Raw genomic sequence first — 18,774 nt, forward strand, 5'->3', positions numbered from 1 at the left:
ATATATATATATATATATATATATATATATATATATATATAACAAAACGAGGATGCAGTTTTCAAGCAGATTCCTTATATCAAGAGCCATATTGCATTCAACAAGCAGACTTTTCTATGAGATTTGCCTATGTCACTGCTCTCTGCGTAGGGTCAAAACTAATTGGTCACCCCACACAATGTTAAATGGAATTATCACATGGTACTTTTAAGAAAATTTTTTTATTGTGGGAATTTACTTGACTTTTAAGATTGTTATATGTATTATTGATTTCACAGCATCAAAGACAAAACTATCATCATTGTTCTATAACCTGCCAAACTCACTTTTCCCTGTATTGTATACATGCCATCTTTCATTTTTGGTTTTGTCTCAAACCCATTTTGATTTTTGTCTTTTAAACTTGGTGCACTTTCACCAAGCCTTTAAAATGATGATTATTTCAAGCAGGAGGGGTAGTGTGAAGTATTGGAGCAACTACCAATGCTATGCAACAGGTTGAATGAGGGCGAAGGAAGGGAAGCCAGTGACTCGGGGTGGGGTGGGGGCGTGTTGAACAAATGCATTAGCCTGGAAATAGAGATACAACAAGGTGAATAAAGAATACCTTGTTTTGATCATACAAGGCCTATTTACATTATGGTTAATTCACTTCATAAGAATTTAATAATAGTGATTGAAGAAAGTCTAAATTGACTGAATGTTAAACTCAGTGAGAAGTTGAGCTTTCAGGGGGGAAAATATTGAATTCAAAATATTGAAAAAAGGTGAAACAGTTGTTTCAGTGATATACTGTATTTTATGGCTTACAAGACACACTTTTTTCCTAAAAAATACCCTGAAAAATACTTGTGGATCTTTTAAGGCGAATGTTGTATTGTAAGGCAACGCCCAGGCTCAAGTGAGCTTGGACAGTCACCTAATTGACTTGACTGATAGAGACGCGGATTTGTATGTTGAGTCATTACACTGATGGTAGCTTAAGTAGCTATTTAATTCAGCCTTTTATATGATGTAACTTCAGTACTTTGCTTTACAAGTATTTCCAATACCATAAACCTTCCTGGAGCCAAGCTACAAGCTTAAACATGAGTTCTGAACTGCATCATGCTCTGTTTATTACGCTTCTGGCAGCAGCGGGAGCCTTTCCTCCCTTGATCATGATGGTACAGGTGGTCTACTGCCTTGATGTGTTGTCTCCCATGCTCGGAGCATAAAAGGTTTGCTCACATTTTTAATTAATTTTCATGAAAATAAAACCACCCTTGGACAATGAAAGATGTATAGTATATTTACTAATCACCAACTAGTATGTCATTGCCATACGAACAAAATCGGATGAGTGATTAATGTAAACAATATGCGCTGCCAGTATGTGGGGGGACGCACTGCTTCACTGTGTGTATTTACCTACGGTAATTTTATTTACATAGTTTTAAATCTGTATTGAGTGCTCCATCAAATTTGTGATGAGTGCTGAGACAATAGATAGTTCTATGAAAAGGTTAGATAAATTCATGGATAATGATAATTGATGGTCAAATGTTAGATAAATTCATGGATAATGATAATTGATGGTCAAATGTAAGTTTACAGGAGCTGCCTTGTGTAGGTCAACCAGCCTTTTGCAGACTCCTTGCTTCTTGTGTTTTTATGTTCAGTGGTTGGATATATGGTGAATGTGTTCTTGTATGAGAATGACTTTTTCTTAAAAATTTCTTTTCAATATTAGGGTGTGTCTTCCAAGACGCAATGTCTTGTAAGCCACAAAATGTCTGAAATGTTTTGGGGGAAGTCTAAAGAGAAATATGGAGGTGAGGAATACAGTGTTAAACTACTGTCTTGGATAGCATGAGTGACACAGGAACTGCCAACTCCTTGGCTAAAGAGAATGTGTTTAGATGGAATGCTTGCTGTCCTGCCACTTTAAGCTGTTATCAATGTGCCTGATACAAACAGGCAAATAGAAAAATTACAGTTCTTAGGCCTTGTAGGATCTTGAGCAATATGATTGAAAATGGTAGCAGTATCAAGATTAAAGTAGTAGAGTGTAGAGAGGAGAGAGAGAAAAAGAGAATGAGTCACAAATTAAGGTGCATAAATGGATTGGGTCATGAATTGTTAAATACATAGGATAATGAAATTCATGCACTATTCCAATAATCCAGGTTCGCCTTACATTATGGGGAACTCAAGCAGAGACATTTGATGGATCACAGCAACCAGTTGTGGCAGTGAAAGGAGCCAAGCTGTCAGACTTCAATGGATGCTCCCTGTCCGTTCTCAGTTCATCCTGCTTACAGGCAAGTTCAAGATTACAAGGTTACCCTGGCAACATACAAGAAATTTTGCAGCACTAGAAGTAATTATAACGTTTTAATTAAATAAACTGATTAATTCTTTACATGCAGATAAACCCTGACATTCAAGAGGCTCACATGTTGAAGGGATGGTTCGATAATGGTGGCAACGTAGCAGAGACTGTCAACCTTTCAGGAAAAGGTGGTCTAGCTGGCAGTGGTAAGTATGGTACTGTGTATATAACTGGATACAGATGTGTATTTATAAGTAGTGTACCACCAACAGAAGAGTTACCAATAAGCAACAGTGAGGACAGTTTATCTTTTCCATCCTCCTCTGCATTAGAGCACACCCTATCAGCTGGTTAGGGCCACACACTGCCATCAGGGCATTCCAGCATTCCTGGATGCAGTGATGGTGATTTTAAGATGTGACAATGTAGGTCACATTGTATTTCCTGAATGGTCATTTTGCTCAACTACCATTTATGTAATATATTTATGATCATTAGTGATTGATTAATCATTACAGATAATAGATATTCCTATTTAATATTTTAGTAAATTAGGAGGGGAAACAGTAGACACCACTGTCATTATAGCCCAGTGAAGGAAATCTGCACTTCAGGTTCTATATGAAATAATCTGATTTGCAGTTATAATACTGTACTATACTACTACTTGTTCATGAAGAAGTGCTGGTTTGGATGGGTGTGTGGTATACAATGTTCCCCCACTATTCACAGGGTTACATAAAAAAAAAAAAAAAAAAAAAAAACTAACCCCTACAAGGCTCAGAAATACCAATATTTATAGTTTAAGCCATAAAATATACATCTCACAGTTATTAAGCACATTTAGAACTTTAACACAATAAGAAGCATAATATACATATAGTAAATATTTTAGTGGAAAGAAAATAAATAAATACAGTACACTGTAAAATTAAAGAAGACTAAACTAGGTACAGTAAACACTCAATAGAATGAACCTCTTTTTACTGAATTTTGGGTATAACACCACTTATATTAAACTGCCCCCCCCTCTCTCTCTCTCTCTCTCTCTCTCTCTCTCTCTCTCTCTCTCTCTCTCTCTCTCTCTCTCTCTCTCTCTCTCTCTCTCTCTCTCTCTCTCTCTCTCTCTCTCTCTCTCTCTCTCTCCTTGTCTTTCTAATGAGAAAAAAAGCACATTTTGGCCTAGAAGGTAGAAAATGTGTTGGTCAACAAAACAGAAAAACTAGTCAAGTTGTGAGGAGTGTTCTATGTCAGCTGGCAGCTGTTAGAAACCTACTGCCAAACACTGTTCCTTATTGAAAACTTGAACTGGGAGACTGGAAAACCTGCAAGACCACAGAAAAGTATTTTTCCTAAAAGCTAAGCCTTTCCTCCTGACAGTATTGTTTATGAACACATTTTCTGCCTTCCACACCAAAAAAGTGTACTTTCTCTTTATTAGATAAGGAAGTAAGTCCCACTGTGACAGGAAAAACTTCCATTATTAAAAAATCAGAGGAGAAAATGAGAGAAATGTTATTAGAGAAAAGTGGTATAACCATCCTCATTTGACAACTCAGAGCATATATTGGTAGTAAGTTGTGGGTTACTGCTTACTTCCTCACACTTCTAGAAGTCTGTGAGATTGCCAAACTAAAATCAACAAAGAGTCTTGGCAGCAATACTGATAACCTTGTTAATATACACTGTAAAAAAAAAAAAAAAAAAAAAATTGAAAGTGTGATTGCTGAAGAGATTAACTGGATTTTAAGTGATATAATGAAATGCTTGTGGATATGATTGAGCATATGAGGCATCCTCCATTAGAAGGGTCACTCCTGCCACTCTGTCCAAAACCAAGATAACTGTGTATAGTATACTCTTTTGAGGGCTTTACTTTCACCTGGGGAGTGGGTGAGTGTCCCGTTAGTAAGGCCAAAATCTATACAAGGAGAGAATAAAAGATTTTGTCTAGTCGAACACCAATGCTGGTGCAACACACTGGTGACCAATATTCTGTGTTAGAAGGGCTGCTCATCCAGGATGAGTTACTGTTATAATTCAGAAAATTCGGAATTAGTTCCTTTTGTTTTGGTGTCTTTTGTTGAGACAGAAAGGACGCTCCCAGCTTTTCTGGATGAGAGGCCTTAAGCTATTGCCTAGTTTCTTCACCATTTTTCCACTTAATGGTATTGTTAATATTCTTTTGTTTTTATGTTCCAGTATTCACAAATTATCATTATTGTGTGCAGTTTTCAGACAAAAATGCACTTCTGAAACTATAACACAATTTAAAAGATATGCAAAAATTAGGTAGTGAATATCGTGATCTCAAACATTTTTTGAGGCCATCATGATTTTGATAAGTAGACTAAGTTCATTGTTATAGCATACATAATAAGAAAGTTATGGTTGTTGGAAGTTCATCAAACATTGAGCACATTTTTGTCATTTCCTTATTTTGGCATGAGTGGCCCTTCTAATGCAGGACACATGTTTGCTGTATGCCTTTTCCAATTTTCTTGTGAGAGAATGTTGTTCCTTGTTTAGTTGTATTAATAGATCTTGAGTGTCAAGGTGTGTTAACAGATTTTGAGTGTCATAAGGTGTGACATGGTGTGAATCTTTGTTCTGTTGTTTGTGTAATTTCAAGATAATTTCAAGACCTGTTTTGGTCTGCACCAGACCATCTTTAGGTGAGAATGAAGGTGAGTGGTTCAGCATATTCTCAATATGCAGCAGGAAAGAGCATGGGGAGGGATGAAGAGGACCATGGCCAGTTGGTGAGTGAGGCCTGGTGTGGTGCAGCTTAGCCAATCACTGCACTAGGATGCTGGGGCAGGATGTGCTGTTTAGTCATCATACACAAAGAATCCAACAAAGCTCACTTGAGGATTACAGAAGTCATATACTTCCATAACAATAAGCATACATGAGGTGACAGAAGCCACTTGTAGTTCTTGAAAAGGATGCCATCCATTATTTTCTCAAAGTCATCTTTGTTTCTCTCAAGGCACCCAGCTCATCTTTCACTCCTGCTGCACCACAACGTCATTCACTCCTGAACTCCCCTCAAGACCAAAAGAGCTCTTATTATAACACAAACAACAGAACAAAGACTCTCACACTATGTCACACCTTATGAGGAGAATAACAATATGCACCTTGTTTAGTCGGGTTGCCAAATTTCTAGTGTCTATTGTTATTCTCCTCATAAGGTGTGACATAGTGCGAGTCCAACTAAACAAGGAAAACATTCCCTCTCAAGATAATTAGAAAAAGCATGCTAATTAAACAATGCAGTCAATACTGCAGACTTTAATAGATATGCATGCAAAATGGTTCTTCCAAACATACAAGTACATTACATTAATTTATATACAAGTACATTACATTAATTTAAAGTAAATTTATTCACCAGTTGGAGGTACCTTCAAGCTAATTGCTGAAGCAAAGCAGAACACAGGAACTGACCAACCAGAATATTGCTGTGCCAAAGGATGTATTGTGATGGTTCGAAAAGAAAACAGTATGTACACAGCCTGTCCCAGGGATGGATGCAATAAGAAGGTTGTGGATCAGGGCAACGGGATGTATAGATGTGAAAAATGTGACCAGACATATGACACATTTCAGTGGCGCATTATGCTTCAGGTAAGTCACCATTTCAAATTTCTTGCATTCATACTCTTCCTGGATACTTGATCTTGGTAGTAAATTACATTCTTCATTGAGTTAGTTGTACTGCAGACATACCAGCAAATAATCCTGCACACAACATATATACACAATGCCTTTAGAGTACATTAAAGTAATTTGGTATCACCTAAAAATAAAAAGCTGGTTAAATGCAAATCATAGATGATTTGGTAATCAATCAGAGACATTCACCTTGTATTTTCACTCAAAAATCATCACCTTACCTTACCCAGCACTCACCTTCAGTTTTTCATACATTGTAGAATTACTCCATCACTCTGCCAGTGTCATCTGCAAACAGTGATGGGCATGCTATAGTGAATATTCCTTTTACCATATTGCAGGGGAGCAAATCATGTGAATGACTGAAAATTTCAGACTCAGGCAGTACCCTCATAGATAATATATACACAATTGTAAAATTTAGGTAAACAACAGTGAGTGATGACTAGATGACTATTATTCTTTGTAACACAAGTTTGTTGCAAAGCAAACATGTACTTAAATAATTTATCAAATTATGTATTAACATTCTTTCCATGTGCAGGCATGTGTGGCTGACATTTCAGACAGCCAGTGGATCAGCATATTCCAGGATCAGGCAGAGCAACTGCTTAATACAAATGCAAATGAGCTGGGTGCCTTGAGAGAAACAAACAAAGATGACTTTGAGAAAATAATGGATGGCATCCTTTTCAAGAACTACAACTTCAAATTGAGGTGCAAAATAGAGACATACAATGTAAGTATTCATGAGTTTAATGAATGAATGAATTCATTCATTCATTAAATTATTAATTTACTTACTTTTTATACTTATCTACAGTTACAGTCATGGAAGATGCGACCTGTAAAATAGAGCATGTTAGAAAATGTACTAAATCCTTTATTGACAAATTAATATTTTATCATTTCACCCATGCTCTTGATTACTTATGAATCTAGGCATAGATCTAGCCAAGTTTGTTAAATAATCCTTATCTAAGTCTTGCTAAAACTTCAATGCCTTCCCTTGATGCAGTGGTGGATGTGGTCATCTGTGGAGTGATATGTTTCTTGAAGTAATCCCAGTAGTTATTTATAGGATTCAGGTCTGATGAGTTTCCAGGACAATCCAAGATTAGCACTCTTAAGTACTCAGACACCAGTCTAGCTTTATGACAGGGGGTACTGTCATGCATAAATGTGGCCCCCTCAATGTTTCTCAAAAAATGGTAATATGTGCTATTTTAACACCATGGTTACATTTTTTGGCAGGAAGTACAACCCCCCCCTACACCTTCTGCACCACTAACTTTCATCTCCAAATTATACCATCCAGTCATTTTCTTCCCAGTGTTCACATTTCTTGGCAAATTCTGGGATTGAGATGAAGGGATTTTATATCACTTCCTCTTCAGCAACAAATCAGTCCTCTTGCTTGTCTTCTTAGAGAGCCCAGGATGGGGTTTTGGGGGGTGGTATGACGCCTGCTGGGAACTCACGAGAGGCAACCAAGATGCACAAGATGGTAGCTTTGTGGTGGCCAGTTCACCTGCCAGTTTCTTTAATTGGCACATTTTCCTCTCTTAGAGTGATTATCCTAGCCCTTTTCTCTTTACTTGTGGTTGTTGCACCTATATCAAGTGCTCAGTAAAGGTAATGTACAGGAAAAAGCAGCTGGACACAATTAACAAGCCCAATGAAAAGAATGAATGAAAAAATCCTGCTTGAACAGGATTGCCTGAGGTTCACTGAGACAGAGGAGAGGTGTGGGAGGGGAAGGAACAGGTGGCTCAGATAAGTTACTAGAAACTGATAGAGATGATTTCTGGAGTTCTTTGGCCACGGGAGTTGTGACCACCATACATACACATTAATTTGTATTGGTAGGTCATGTCTTCCATGGCCATGATTGTACTTAATTTACTATTAATTTAATATTACTTGTTCTTGCCTCACATTGTTGTTGACTTTGTTGTTTTCAGGGAGAAAACAGATGGAAAGCTTCAGTCATGAATCTCAATCCTGTGGATCCCCAAGAGCACAGCCAGCGATTGATCACAGAGATCAAACAGTTAACTGGGCAAGCCTGAGGATCAAAGAGATCAAACAGTTAAAGGGCAAGCCTAAGCACACATTTATGCTTTACTTTGTGATTACTTACACCTACCTTTTTAAGCATTGGATACAAAGAATGTTCTGAATAATTTACTTTGGAATTTTCTTCTTTCATGTCATTGTAGTAATATCTATTTTTTATTTATTAATTTATTTATTATTTTGTTTTTATTAGTTTGCAGTCCAGTAAATCAACTGTCACAAAAAACAAAATTTATCTTCAAATAAAGAAAATTTGTATCAAAACTTCTCTTACCTACATTATTTTCTTGTAACACATATATGAAATAAAACACATTCATGCTATTATATATACAAGAAAATATTTTTCTTAAATAACAAAGTAATCTTGTATGGCATGCAGGGAATACAGACATTGTAAATCCCCATGTTATGCAGATGTGGATCAGAAGTCTGATTAAGAAGTAAAGCATGCTTTGCCACAATCAGCAGGTTTAGATAGCAAGTGAGGAACAGTCCTCATTTCCTGAATCTGTCCTTGTCTCTCTCGTTAATCAAGAGGTCACTAAGAATTTCTGAGATGGTCAGCAATCATGTATATGGGACCACAATTATAATTATACTGGGTCTCCTTCATGACTGCTTGATATACTTATAAAGCCTTCTTTAGGTGATATCATCCTCATGATAAGTTATGTGGTGATTTTGGTCATATTTGTTTAATCAGTCACTGAGCATTATAACAGCCTTACTACAAACTGCCCTTTATCAGTTAGATTAACACTGATGACCCCTGGTTTTTATGTAATGTTTGTGGTTTTCTAAAACTTGATTCCTATTGTTTACTGAAGGGAAACGAGTTGGAGGAAAATGATGAATAATTGGATTGATTGGTGTCCTTTAGATGTACATGTTTTAATGTAATATGAAGTAATGCTTTCACAGCAACTTGCAGAAGCATTAACTTAAAAAGAAGAATGGTTATATTTTTTGTTCCATTATTACTATTTTGTTTTATTATTATACATTGGATTTAGGGGCAAGATGATTGCTTGGGAAATACATCATACTGTACCACATTATTACTCGGGTTATATTCAAATAAATTGTTCAGTAAATTCATAAAAATTTTGTGTGAAATAATAGTAGTTTTACATACTATGTTTTGTCTTTAAACATGAAAATATATATTTGGTTCAAAGAGTTATTTTATTTCAGCATTTTATAGAAAAGTGACAACATTGAAACTCGGATGCCTCATTCTTTCTACAAAATCCCTCCAAAGGAGTGACTGCAACTGAATTACTTTTTTTATGCATTTTTATGTTTAAGGATCACTAGCCAAGGGTAAAATTATGAGAAAAAAAAAAAAAAAACTCACTTTGTGCAAGTTCCCAAAAGACTGCCAAAAAGAAAAGTAAGATGATGAAGGATAAGTGTCTTGAAACCTACCTCTTGAAAGAGTTCAAGTCATAGGGAGGAGGAAATACAGAAGCAGGCAGGGAGTTTCAGAGTTTACCAGAGAAAGGGATGAATGATTGAGAATATTGGTTAACTCTTGCATTAGAAAGGTTGGATACAATAGAGGTGAAAGTAAGGAGAAAGTTTTGTGCAGCGAGGCCCCAGGAGGAGGCGAGGCATGCAGTTATAAAGATCAGAAAAGCAGTTATCATAAAAATACCAGTAGAAGATAGCAAGAGATGCAACACTGCAGCAATGAGAAAGAGGCTGAAGACAGATGGTTAAAACTGGTAAGATTAAAAAAGCTTTTGATTCCACCCTGTCTAAAAGAGCAGTACGAGTCCCCCATCCCACCTGCCATACATGTGAAGCATACTCCATACATACCTGTACAGAATTAGCAGCTGGGGGGATAAGAAAAATTGGCAGAGACAACACAGAAGGCTAAACTTCATATAAGCTATTTTAGCTAGAGATGATATGTGAAGTTTCCAGTTTAGATCATAAGTAAAGGACAGACCAAGAATGTTCACTGTTGAAGAGGGGATAGTTATCTGAAGGTTGTGTTGAGTTGAAAGATAGAGGAACTGAGTTTTTGAGACATGTATTATGCTGCCCCAATCAAAAATTTTAGATCAGAAGTCACATGTTCTGTGGCTTCCCTGTGTGAACTGTTTACTTCCTGAAGGGTTGGGCATCTACGATGACTTGGTGGTATCATCAGCAAAGGAGTGGATAGATGAGATGGCAGTGGTGCCATCAGTTTGAAATAAAGGAGGGAAAGATGAAGAAACAAAGTTATTGGAGATGTTTTTGGCTAAGAGCTAAAAATCACGAGATAAGTTTGATCTTGAAAAATTTTGACACTTTCTATTAATGAAGGCATTTTTATCTAGTAATAATGCCTTATGGCATTATTACAGGGAGAAATATAAAGTGCATAAGACTTAGGTGATAGAAGGCTCAAGTACCTTTCATGGGCCACCTCTCTATCATGTATAACACAAGAACAGGCTGTGTTAAATCAAGGTTTGGAAGATTTAGGTCAAGAGAGTGAGGAATGTACATCTCCATGCTAGACACTATCACCTCTTATGTGCTCAGCACACAGACAGGTATCTGACACAGAAAGAGTAGTCATTCCAAGGAAAATCAGCATAATACCTCCTCAGGTCCCCCCATTTAGCAGAGGCAGACTGCCAGAGGCACCTGTGCTTTGCAGAATCCTGAGGAGGGATTGGAGCGATAGGACAAGATACATGTATGAGGTTGTGATCGGAGGTGTCCAACAGAGAAGATAAGGTGACACCATAAGCAGGATTAAAGACTGGGAAAAGGTAAAAAATGTTGGGCATATCTCCAAGACAGGAAATACAAGTAGGGTTTTGCACCAGTTACTTTAGGTTGTGGAGGATAGCAAAGTTAAAGGCTAGTTCACCAGGATGGTCAGTGAAGGGAGAGGAAACCCAAAGCTGGTGGTGAACACTGAAGTCTCCAAGAATGGAGATCTATCTCTGCAAAAGGGAAGAGTCAAAATGTGCTTCACCTTGGAAGTTAAGTAGTCAAAGAATTTCTTATAGTTAGAGGAGTTAGGTGAGAGGTATACAGCACAGATAAATTTAGTTTGAGAGTGACTCTAGTCATAGCCAGATGGTGGAAAATTCAAAAGATTCAGCCAGATGGTGGAAAATTCAAAAGATTCAAGAGCATGGGCATAAGAGGAAGTTCAGTTATTGTGCACATAAATGCAACATCCAGCTTTTGAGTTGAAAATGAGAATAGAGAAAGTAGGAGGGAAAAGAAAAGGAGCTACTGTCAGTTGCCTCAGACACCTGTTTTGGCATCTATGTCTTTAAGATTAATCTATCTCTGCTTCTTGTTCTTGCATTTATCACTCCTATTTTTCATAAATTAAAATATTAAATCTATTTTCATAACATCTCAAGAGAGTGGTTAAGGTAGAGGGATCTCCATGTGCTGCATAGCAGTCATCTTGTTTTTCTTCTCATACATCATTTCCCATATACAGAAAAGTATGGACAGAAATAAAAAAAAGTAAATTTGGAGGAGGCACCTGACAGGGTTCTAAGAGATGCAATTACATGCACATCATGAAGACATTGTGCCAAGATCAAAAGTGAAGACCTGAGTAGGAATATCTGATGGGATTGAGACAGGAGTAACTTCATCAGTGGGTTGCCTTGAGTCATAAGTTGTTTTGGTGGTGACAGAAAAGACAATGCTGGAGAAAAGAAACTTATTTGGGGAGTTATTGTGCATGGTTAAGCAATGACAGCAGAGTGTGAAGAGAGAGCAAATGACAAGTTTATCAGATTGAAGACTGGGATATAGACCTTAAGATTATCTTAAGTGGGACACCCATACTTATGACGCGGCATTAATTTTTTCCAATCCACTTAATCCTCAAAATTTCATCATGACATGTCACAGTACCCTCTCTTGTTTTGCACTTGCTTTCTTCCAAAAGCATAGTGCTAAACTTGAAGATTGTAAAACTCAGGGTATTTAAAAAACTCGAAACACATTTATTTATTCCAGCCACATGGCTTAGAACTTTGTGATTGTAATGGTGTAATGTAGCGGTGCTGTGCCATCACATCCAAAACTATGCATGTGTGTGTGGGTGTGTGTGTGTTCTGTCCTCACATCAAGTGTGACAAAGTGGTGCACCACCAACGAATCTAAAACTGTGAGCATGTTTTATCCTCACATCTAGCATGACATAGCAGTGTGGCACTGCAGTACCATCATGTACTCTACTGTACAAGTTTGTGTTCTGTCCTCATATCCGGTGTAACAGCAGTGCAATGGTGCAGTGTCACTACATCCAACATTATAATGACACCTCTTATGTGTTTGTATTTTTCACAAAACAGCAGTGCCATTGCCAGCCTTCCTTTCTCCCTCTCTTGCATGTAAACTGGCATAACCAGTATTGTGGCTAACAAGTGATTTATCCACATACAGAATTTGTATGTTCAGGTATGTGAACTTTACATGGAAATATGTATAAAATAGAGGAAGTACATAATGTACTTTTTATTATCTGTGATCCCAATGGTATGGGAAGTACAAAATAAATGGCTATGAGCATATGGCTGGGAGCATTAACTTCATACAGGACCCATACACAAGTCTTGACCAAAACCGGACCAAAGCAGCTGCCACTTGGTGAACACCTCCCTCTCTCTCATAATTTCAACCTACAGAGATTTAATAATTGTGTAATTTATTTATTTTTTTTACAACTATTGATGGAAGCTGAAATCATGAACATCTGAGGATTTTAAAAAAAATCCACCCTGGACACAGATTTTGGCACCTGAATTCCAGACATGTCTGGAAAAATCTACACATATGGCAATCCTAGGTAAAGAGGCCTTTACCATTATGGCAGCAAATGTATAAACACAGGCTACAACATCACAGCATGTTGATGGTTTCAAATGATGAATTAACTTCCCAAATAATTATCAAGGAACCAATAAAATGAACATGACAAAAATAGTTTATAATTTTCTAAAAATTTAATGATTATGTCAGTTTGCCTAAACTAGATGCTACAAATATCACCTGCCTTGTTTGACTTGCAGGATGTAATGGTCACTTTGATAAGGAAGAAAAGAAAGAAAAAAAAAAAAATCCAAAGACCTAAGAGTGGGGAACAGAGGAGTTTGATAGATAAAGTAACAGTGGACAAGAAAAGAAAGATGTGATGGATGCCAAGGTAGTGATGGATATTCAAAATGTTGAATTGCTGTGTTGTTACAGTTAAAATGAAAATGGAGATAAATGGGTATAGTGACTACAGTTACAACAGAAGTTGTTGGTTAAAGAAGGGTTGAAGGTAACAAAAAGGAAAGTGCATGATAGAGGCTGAGACTGAAGAGGAAAAAAAAAAAAAAAAAAAAAAAATTGAAAAAGAATGTGAGGAAATTAAGGTGAGGAAGAGTACAAGTTCTGAAAGGCTAACAAGAGCAAGTAAAAAAAGTAAAGTTTCGTAGGAAGCTGAGTGATAAGTTCAAAGAATAAATTGCTATAAAAGAAAGTTAAGAGAGTGGAGAAAGAGTGCATGGGAATGTGAATCAAGAGAGATGAAGTTCTAACAAGTAGTAAGAAGATCCAAAGAAGAGCAGATAGAAAGTAAATGTTTTATGTACATAAGAACATAAAAACTTAACAAATAAGGGAAGCTGCAAGAGGCCACTAGGCTTACAGATGGCAGTCCCTGTATGAAATATACCTACCTATTTCCAATTATCATCCCCATCCATAAATCTGTCTAATCTTCTCTTAAAGCTCCCTAATCTCTTAGCACTAACAACTTGATTACTGATCCCATTCCATTCATCTACCACTCTGAGAACCAATTTCTTCCTATCTCTTTCTTAAACCTAAATTTTTCAAGCTTGAACCCATTATTTCTTGTTCTGTCCTGGTTGCTGATCCTAAGAATTTTGCTTACGTTCCCCTTGTTATAACCCTTATACCACTTAAAGACTTCTATCACGTCTCCTCTTAAACTACGTCTCTCTAAAGAATGTAAATTTAACAGTTTCAATCTTGCCTCATAAGGAATATTCCTCATCCCCTGTATCCATTTACTCATTCTCCTTTGTACCGATTCTAATAGACCTATATCCTTCCTGTAATGTGGGGACCAGAAATGCAAAGCATAGTCTAGATGAGGTCAGACCAGTGCCAAATATAACTTTAATATTACTTCAGGCTTTCTACTTTCAACACTCCTAAAAATTAATCCTAATACCCTATTTGCCCTGTTTCTGGCCTCCTTTCCTAGATGAAGTTCAGAGCTAACTACAACTCCTAAATCTTTTTCATACCCTGAATCTACCAGAGTTTCATTGTTTATTGTGTACCTACTGTGTGGGTTTCCTTTACCTACACTAAGTACTTTGCATTTGTTGATATTAAACTGCATTTGTCATCTGTCCGTCCATTCATTCATCCTATCTAAATCTGCCTGCAAGGCAATGGCATCAGATTCTGACCTAATTAATCTACCTACCTTTGTGTCATTTGCAAATTTACTAACATCACTACTAATTCCACTATCTAAGTCATTGATATATATTAAAAGCAACGATGGCCCTAATACTGATCCCTGTGGCACCCCATTAATTACATGACCCCACTCAGATTTAGAGCCATTTATTATAACTCTCTGTTGCCTGTCACTTAGCCATGACCTTATCCAGCCTTAACACCTTCTCATCTATCCCATGTGCCGTAACCTTTCTCAGGAGCCTCTGATGGGGTACCTTGTCAAATGCTTTACTAAAGTCCAGATATAAGATGTCATAACTATCACCATTATCTGCTGCCTCGAACACTTTATTGTAAAAACTTAACAAATTCGTCAGGCAAGACTATCCCTTTGTGAAGCATGCTGTGACTGATTTACCAAGTTACATTTACCTAAATGCTCCCTAATGTTCTTTGCTATTACTGACTCAATTATTTCACCTATAACAGAAGTTAAGCTGACAGGTCTACAATTAGATGTTAAAGTTTTCTCTCCTTTCTTAAAGATGGGTACTTCATTAGCCTGCCTCCACATTACTGGTATCTCACCTGACTCAAGTGATTTCCTAAAGATAGAAACTAACGGCTCACTAATAGCCTCTTAAGTACTCTGGGATATATTTCATCTGGTCCTGGTGTCTTGAATTTTTTTAAGCCTATTCATCTCCTGTTCAACTATTTCCTTAGTTATGGTAATATCTGTCAGCTTCTCATTCTCATCTGCTCTAAACATCTGTTCACTATTAAGCATATCCTGCATGTTTTCCTGGGTGAAGACAGTTAAAAAAATACTCATTCAGAATTTTACTAATCTCCTCCCCAGAACTAACCAGCCCCCCATCTGCTACCTTTAATAAACCTATACTTTCCTTATTCTTCATCCTATATACCTGATAAAATCCCTTGGGGTCTGTCTTTGCCTGGCTGGCTACCCTTTAATTCATGATTGCTTTTAGCTTTCCTCATTAACCTCCTGACTGTTCTAATTCACTATACTGTGGCCTTCAAACCTCTTCCCCTGCCTTTTAATCTCATATATACTTCTCTCCCACCCTATATAGTGTTTTAACCTAACAGTCATCCATTTAGGGTAATTTTTCTGTGATCTTATTGGTCTATACAGGATGTTTGCTAATTATCCTGTATGCAATTTATCTATGAAATATTTATACAGTTCATCTACATTTACTTCACCTCATCCTCTCATCTCAGTCTCTTCCATCCTCTCCACTCCCTCATCTACTCGCCTCAACCTCACCCCTCCCATCTCAGCATGACCTGACCCTCCAACATACACATATCTCCCCCTCTCTCCTTCCTTCAACCTTTCCAGACACTTCTTCCCTCCTCTTGCCCTACACCCCCATGCCTCACCTCATCTCTCTCATCCTGCCTTACCTCTCTCAATTCCATCCTGGACCTGACCTCACCATGCGTCCGTTGCCTCAAAATCCCTCAAAATCTGCTCTAGAGATGGAGAAAACACTAGCCAGGCTAAAAGTGACAAAGCTGCAGGCACAGAAGGAATAACAACAAGAATGTTAATGTCTGAAGGTGATGTAGTAGCAAGGATGTTTCTCATAAATTACCTTAATAGATGAATACATTCATGTATAGTTAGATCACCACTAACATGGGGGTTTAGTTCCACTATCAGCCCATGTTAAATATGCTTTATGTTTGAGTTTCAATGGAAGTAATGGCAGAAAATGACTGGTTTCTACCTGGCTGAGACAGGCCCCTCAGAAATTGAAATAAAATATTTTCAGTCCATCTATAACAAAAAATGGTAAATTTGCAGTTTCAACCAATACTCCCATCCTTTCTATATCTTTCACTATAGCCAACAAGCATAGGGGCCTGGTGGAAATGTAGGGTTTTTGGGTGGGGAAAGCCAAAATGAGGCATTTATGATATTTCTAAAATAGTCTAACCAGCCCCCCCCCTCTGCTGCCTTTAATGGACCTATAGTTTCCTTATTCTTCGTCCTATATACCCGATAAAATCCCTCAAAAATTGAAATAAATTACTTCTACTCTATAAAAAAAAAAAAAAAAAAAAAAGGTAAATTTGCAGTTTCAACCAATACTCCCATCCTTTCTATCTCTTTCACTATAGCCAACAAGCATGGGGGCCTGGTGGAAATGTAGGGTTTTTGGGTAGGCAAAGCTAAAATGAGACATTTATGATACATCTAAAAATGTCCAAGGGTAACAAACAGCATATTTAAAACGATAAATTTCTAGGCTATCCTAACCTAACGTAACTAGCCTAACTAACCTAACCAGGGGGGGTGAAGCCCCCTGGACCCCCCCCTTAAGGTCACTAACTTAACATTACCTAACCGACCTTCATATTACCTAACCTAACCCCCCCATAAGGTAAACTAACAACGTAACATTTTGTAATCTACATTCTGTCAGTCGTCACTACATACCAACAGCTCAACGGAAAATACCTAAAGAAGAAATTGTGGGAACTGGCGATAAACTGACAGTTCGTATATTCGCAGCCTGCACACATCTCTTCCGTAGTCATGGTGTAACTGATGCAACACAGTCCCAGGTTCTTCCTCCTCTAAACATACGTGCCTGTGTGATTGGCCGACAAATTTCCGTGCGACCTGATTGGCAGCAGGTTACCCCCATGTCATCATAGGTCTTAACACGTGACTCAACGTCACGTCGCCATCGAGCATGCGCACCATTGATAACAAATATACGAACACACTCGGTATCCTACGAGAGACGACTGGAGGTAGATCTAAGCTAGGATTTACTTTAATCTTCGAAATTCTCATCTGAAGTTATTATTAATTTCCGACAGGGTAAAATCGGGCTAGAAATGCTCCAAACAGTGAGCTGTGGACCCTACGGATGGCTGTAGTTACATACGGTGTATTGGTTGAAACTGTAATAATTACCTCCCCTCCAAAAATAAATAAACAAATAAATAAAATAAATAAATATGGATATAAATTAAAGTAATACATACATAGGAGTTCATAAATCAAAAGGATAATTAATACAACCCGGTACAGTACAGTAGCAACAGCACCAGCAGCGAAGAAGCGGAGATCCCTAGCGACACCTTTGTGTTCCATCAATATATGTTAGCTGCCCTTCCAACTCAAGCAATTTAAAACCAGCACTGGGCCCCTCCTATGATCCTGCCCACAACTAGATACTTTGAATATTTTGAATAATGTCAATACGCGTGCTGTATCATACAGAACCTAATCATTAATAACTATCGAACAAGTGTTAGTCAGTCACAAAACGTTTAAACAACTAATGCAATCATTAATCCAATTCAACTCATTATCTACACTAAAGGTAACACATCTCAAACCGATGTAAAAAAGCGATGCCAAACACAATCGGTACAGGTTACTTTCCTATCACTTCATCCTGAGAACAGCCATAATAACCTATATTTGGGACACAGGAACCACCTGCAACTACCCTGAGCTGCAAGCCTTTTCAACTCATTTCAACTTTGATAAATGACATGTGAAATCTATTTCCTGAACATTATCCTATTTTGATACTCTTTTATCCATGAAAATACAATACCTGAAGAGCCAGGCAACTCTGCAACAGCCCTTGGAGAGCTTTTTATCACCAGTACGCGTCACACCAAAACGCCAGACCAAGACAGCTTGTGACGCAGGCTCCGGACTCCCGAATCCCATTCCCGATACCAATCTCTCGCTGGTTCACTTCACACAGACAAATGGTGAGCGTTTAGGGCAAAGAATGCATGAGAACGCCCGGAACGGATACGTTATATATTTATAAAATCTATCATTTATATTTTCTCTAAAAATTGTAGTAAATGATCATAAACTCTGAAAATGAGGTAATAACTGTATTTTTTTTATCTTACGTTGACCTTAGGACATTATCCAAAGAGTAAAAAAAAAAAAAAGAAAAAAAAGAAAAAAAAAAAAAAAAAAAAAAAAAAAAAATATATATATATATATATATATATATATATATATATATATATATATATATATATATATATATATATATATATATATATATATATATATATATATATATATATATATATATATATATGTTACAGTCAATACCTGAATCCAGACAATTTGTAAAGTGACTTATTTTTTCAGGCAATTTGTGAACTGCCTGGTTAGGTTAGGTTAGGTTAGGTTAGGTTAGGTTAGG

The 18,774-nt window shown here is 37.2% G+C and overlaps 1 protein-coding gene and 1 long non-coding RNA gene across 5 annotated transcripts in view; one reads left to right on the forward strand and one right to left on the reverse strand.

Annotated features, from left to right (window-relative positions):
- The window catches only part of LOC135107499 (replication protein A 70 kDa DNA-binding subunit-like), a 31,517-nt gene extending 22,263 nt beyond the window's left edge, over positions 1-9,254 (forward strand). For all 3 annotated transcript variants that reach the window (XM_064017446.1, XM_064017445.1, XM_064017447.1), the window contains 5 exons: positions 2,169-2,303; positions 2,412-2,520; positions 5,715-5,947; positions 6,540-6,734; positions 7,960-9,254. In XM_064017446.1, the coding sequence (XP_063873516.1) occupies positions 2,169-2,303; positions 2,412-2,520; positions 5,715-5,947; positions 6,540-6,734; positions 7,960-8,067 (780 nt within the window). In that variant the 3' untranslated portion in view covers positions 8,068-9,254. The remainder of the gene's footprint in view (positions 1-2,168; positions 2,304-2,411; positions 2,521-5,714; positions 5,948-6,539; positions 6,735-7,959) is intronic.
- On the reverse strand, positions 34-18,302 carry LOC135107500 (uncharacterized). 2 transcript variants are annotated; one of them, XR_010271795.1, is made up of 6 exons: positions 18,157-18,302; positions 7,929-8,063; positions 6,800-6,840; positions 6,233-6,283; positions 2,180-2,293; positions 34-570 (listed from the first exon to the last, which is right to left on the reverse strand). It is a non-coding gene; the product is annotated as an uncharacterized LOC135107500 (long non-coding RNA). The 2 variants fall into 2 exon arrangements; XR_010271796.1 differs by lacking the exon at positions 18,157-18,302 and adding an exon at positions 17,040-17,305.
- Between the last annotated feature and the right edge of the window lie 472 nt (positions 18,303-18,774).

Source organism: Scylla paramamosain, chromosome 15 (genome assembly GCF_035594125.1).
Source record: "Scylla paramamosain isolate STU-SP2022 chromosome 15, ASM3559412v1, whole genome shotgun sequence".
NCBI lineage: Eukaryota > Metazoa > Arthropoda > Malacostraca > Decapoda > Portunidae > Scylla > Scylla paramamosain.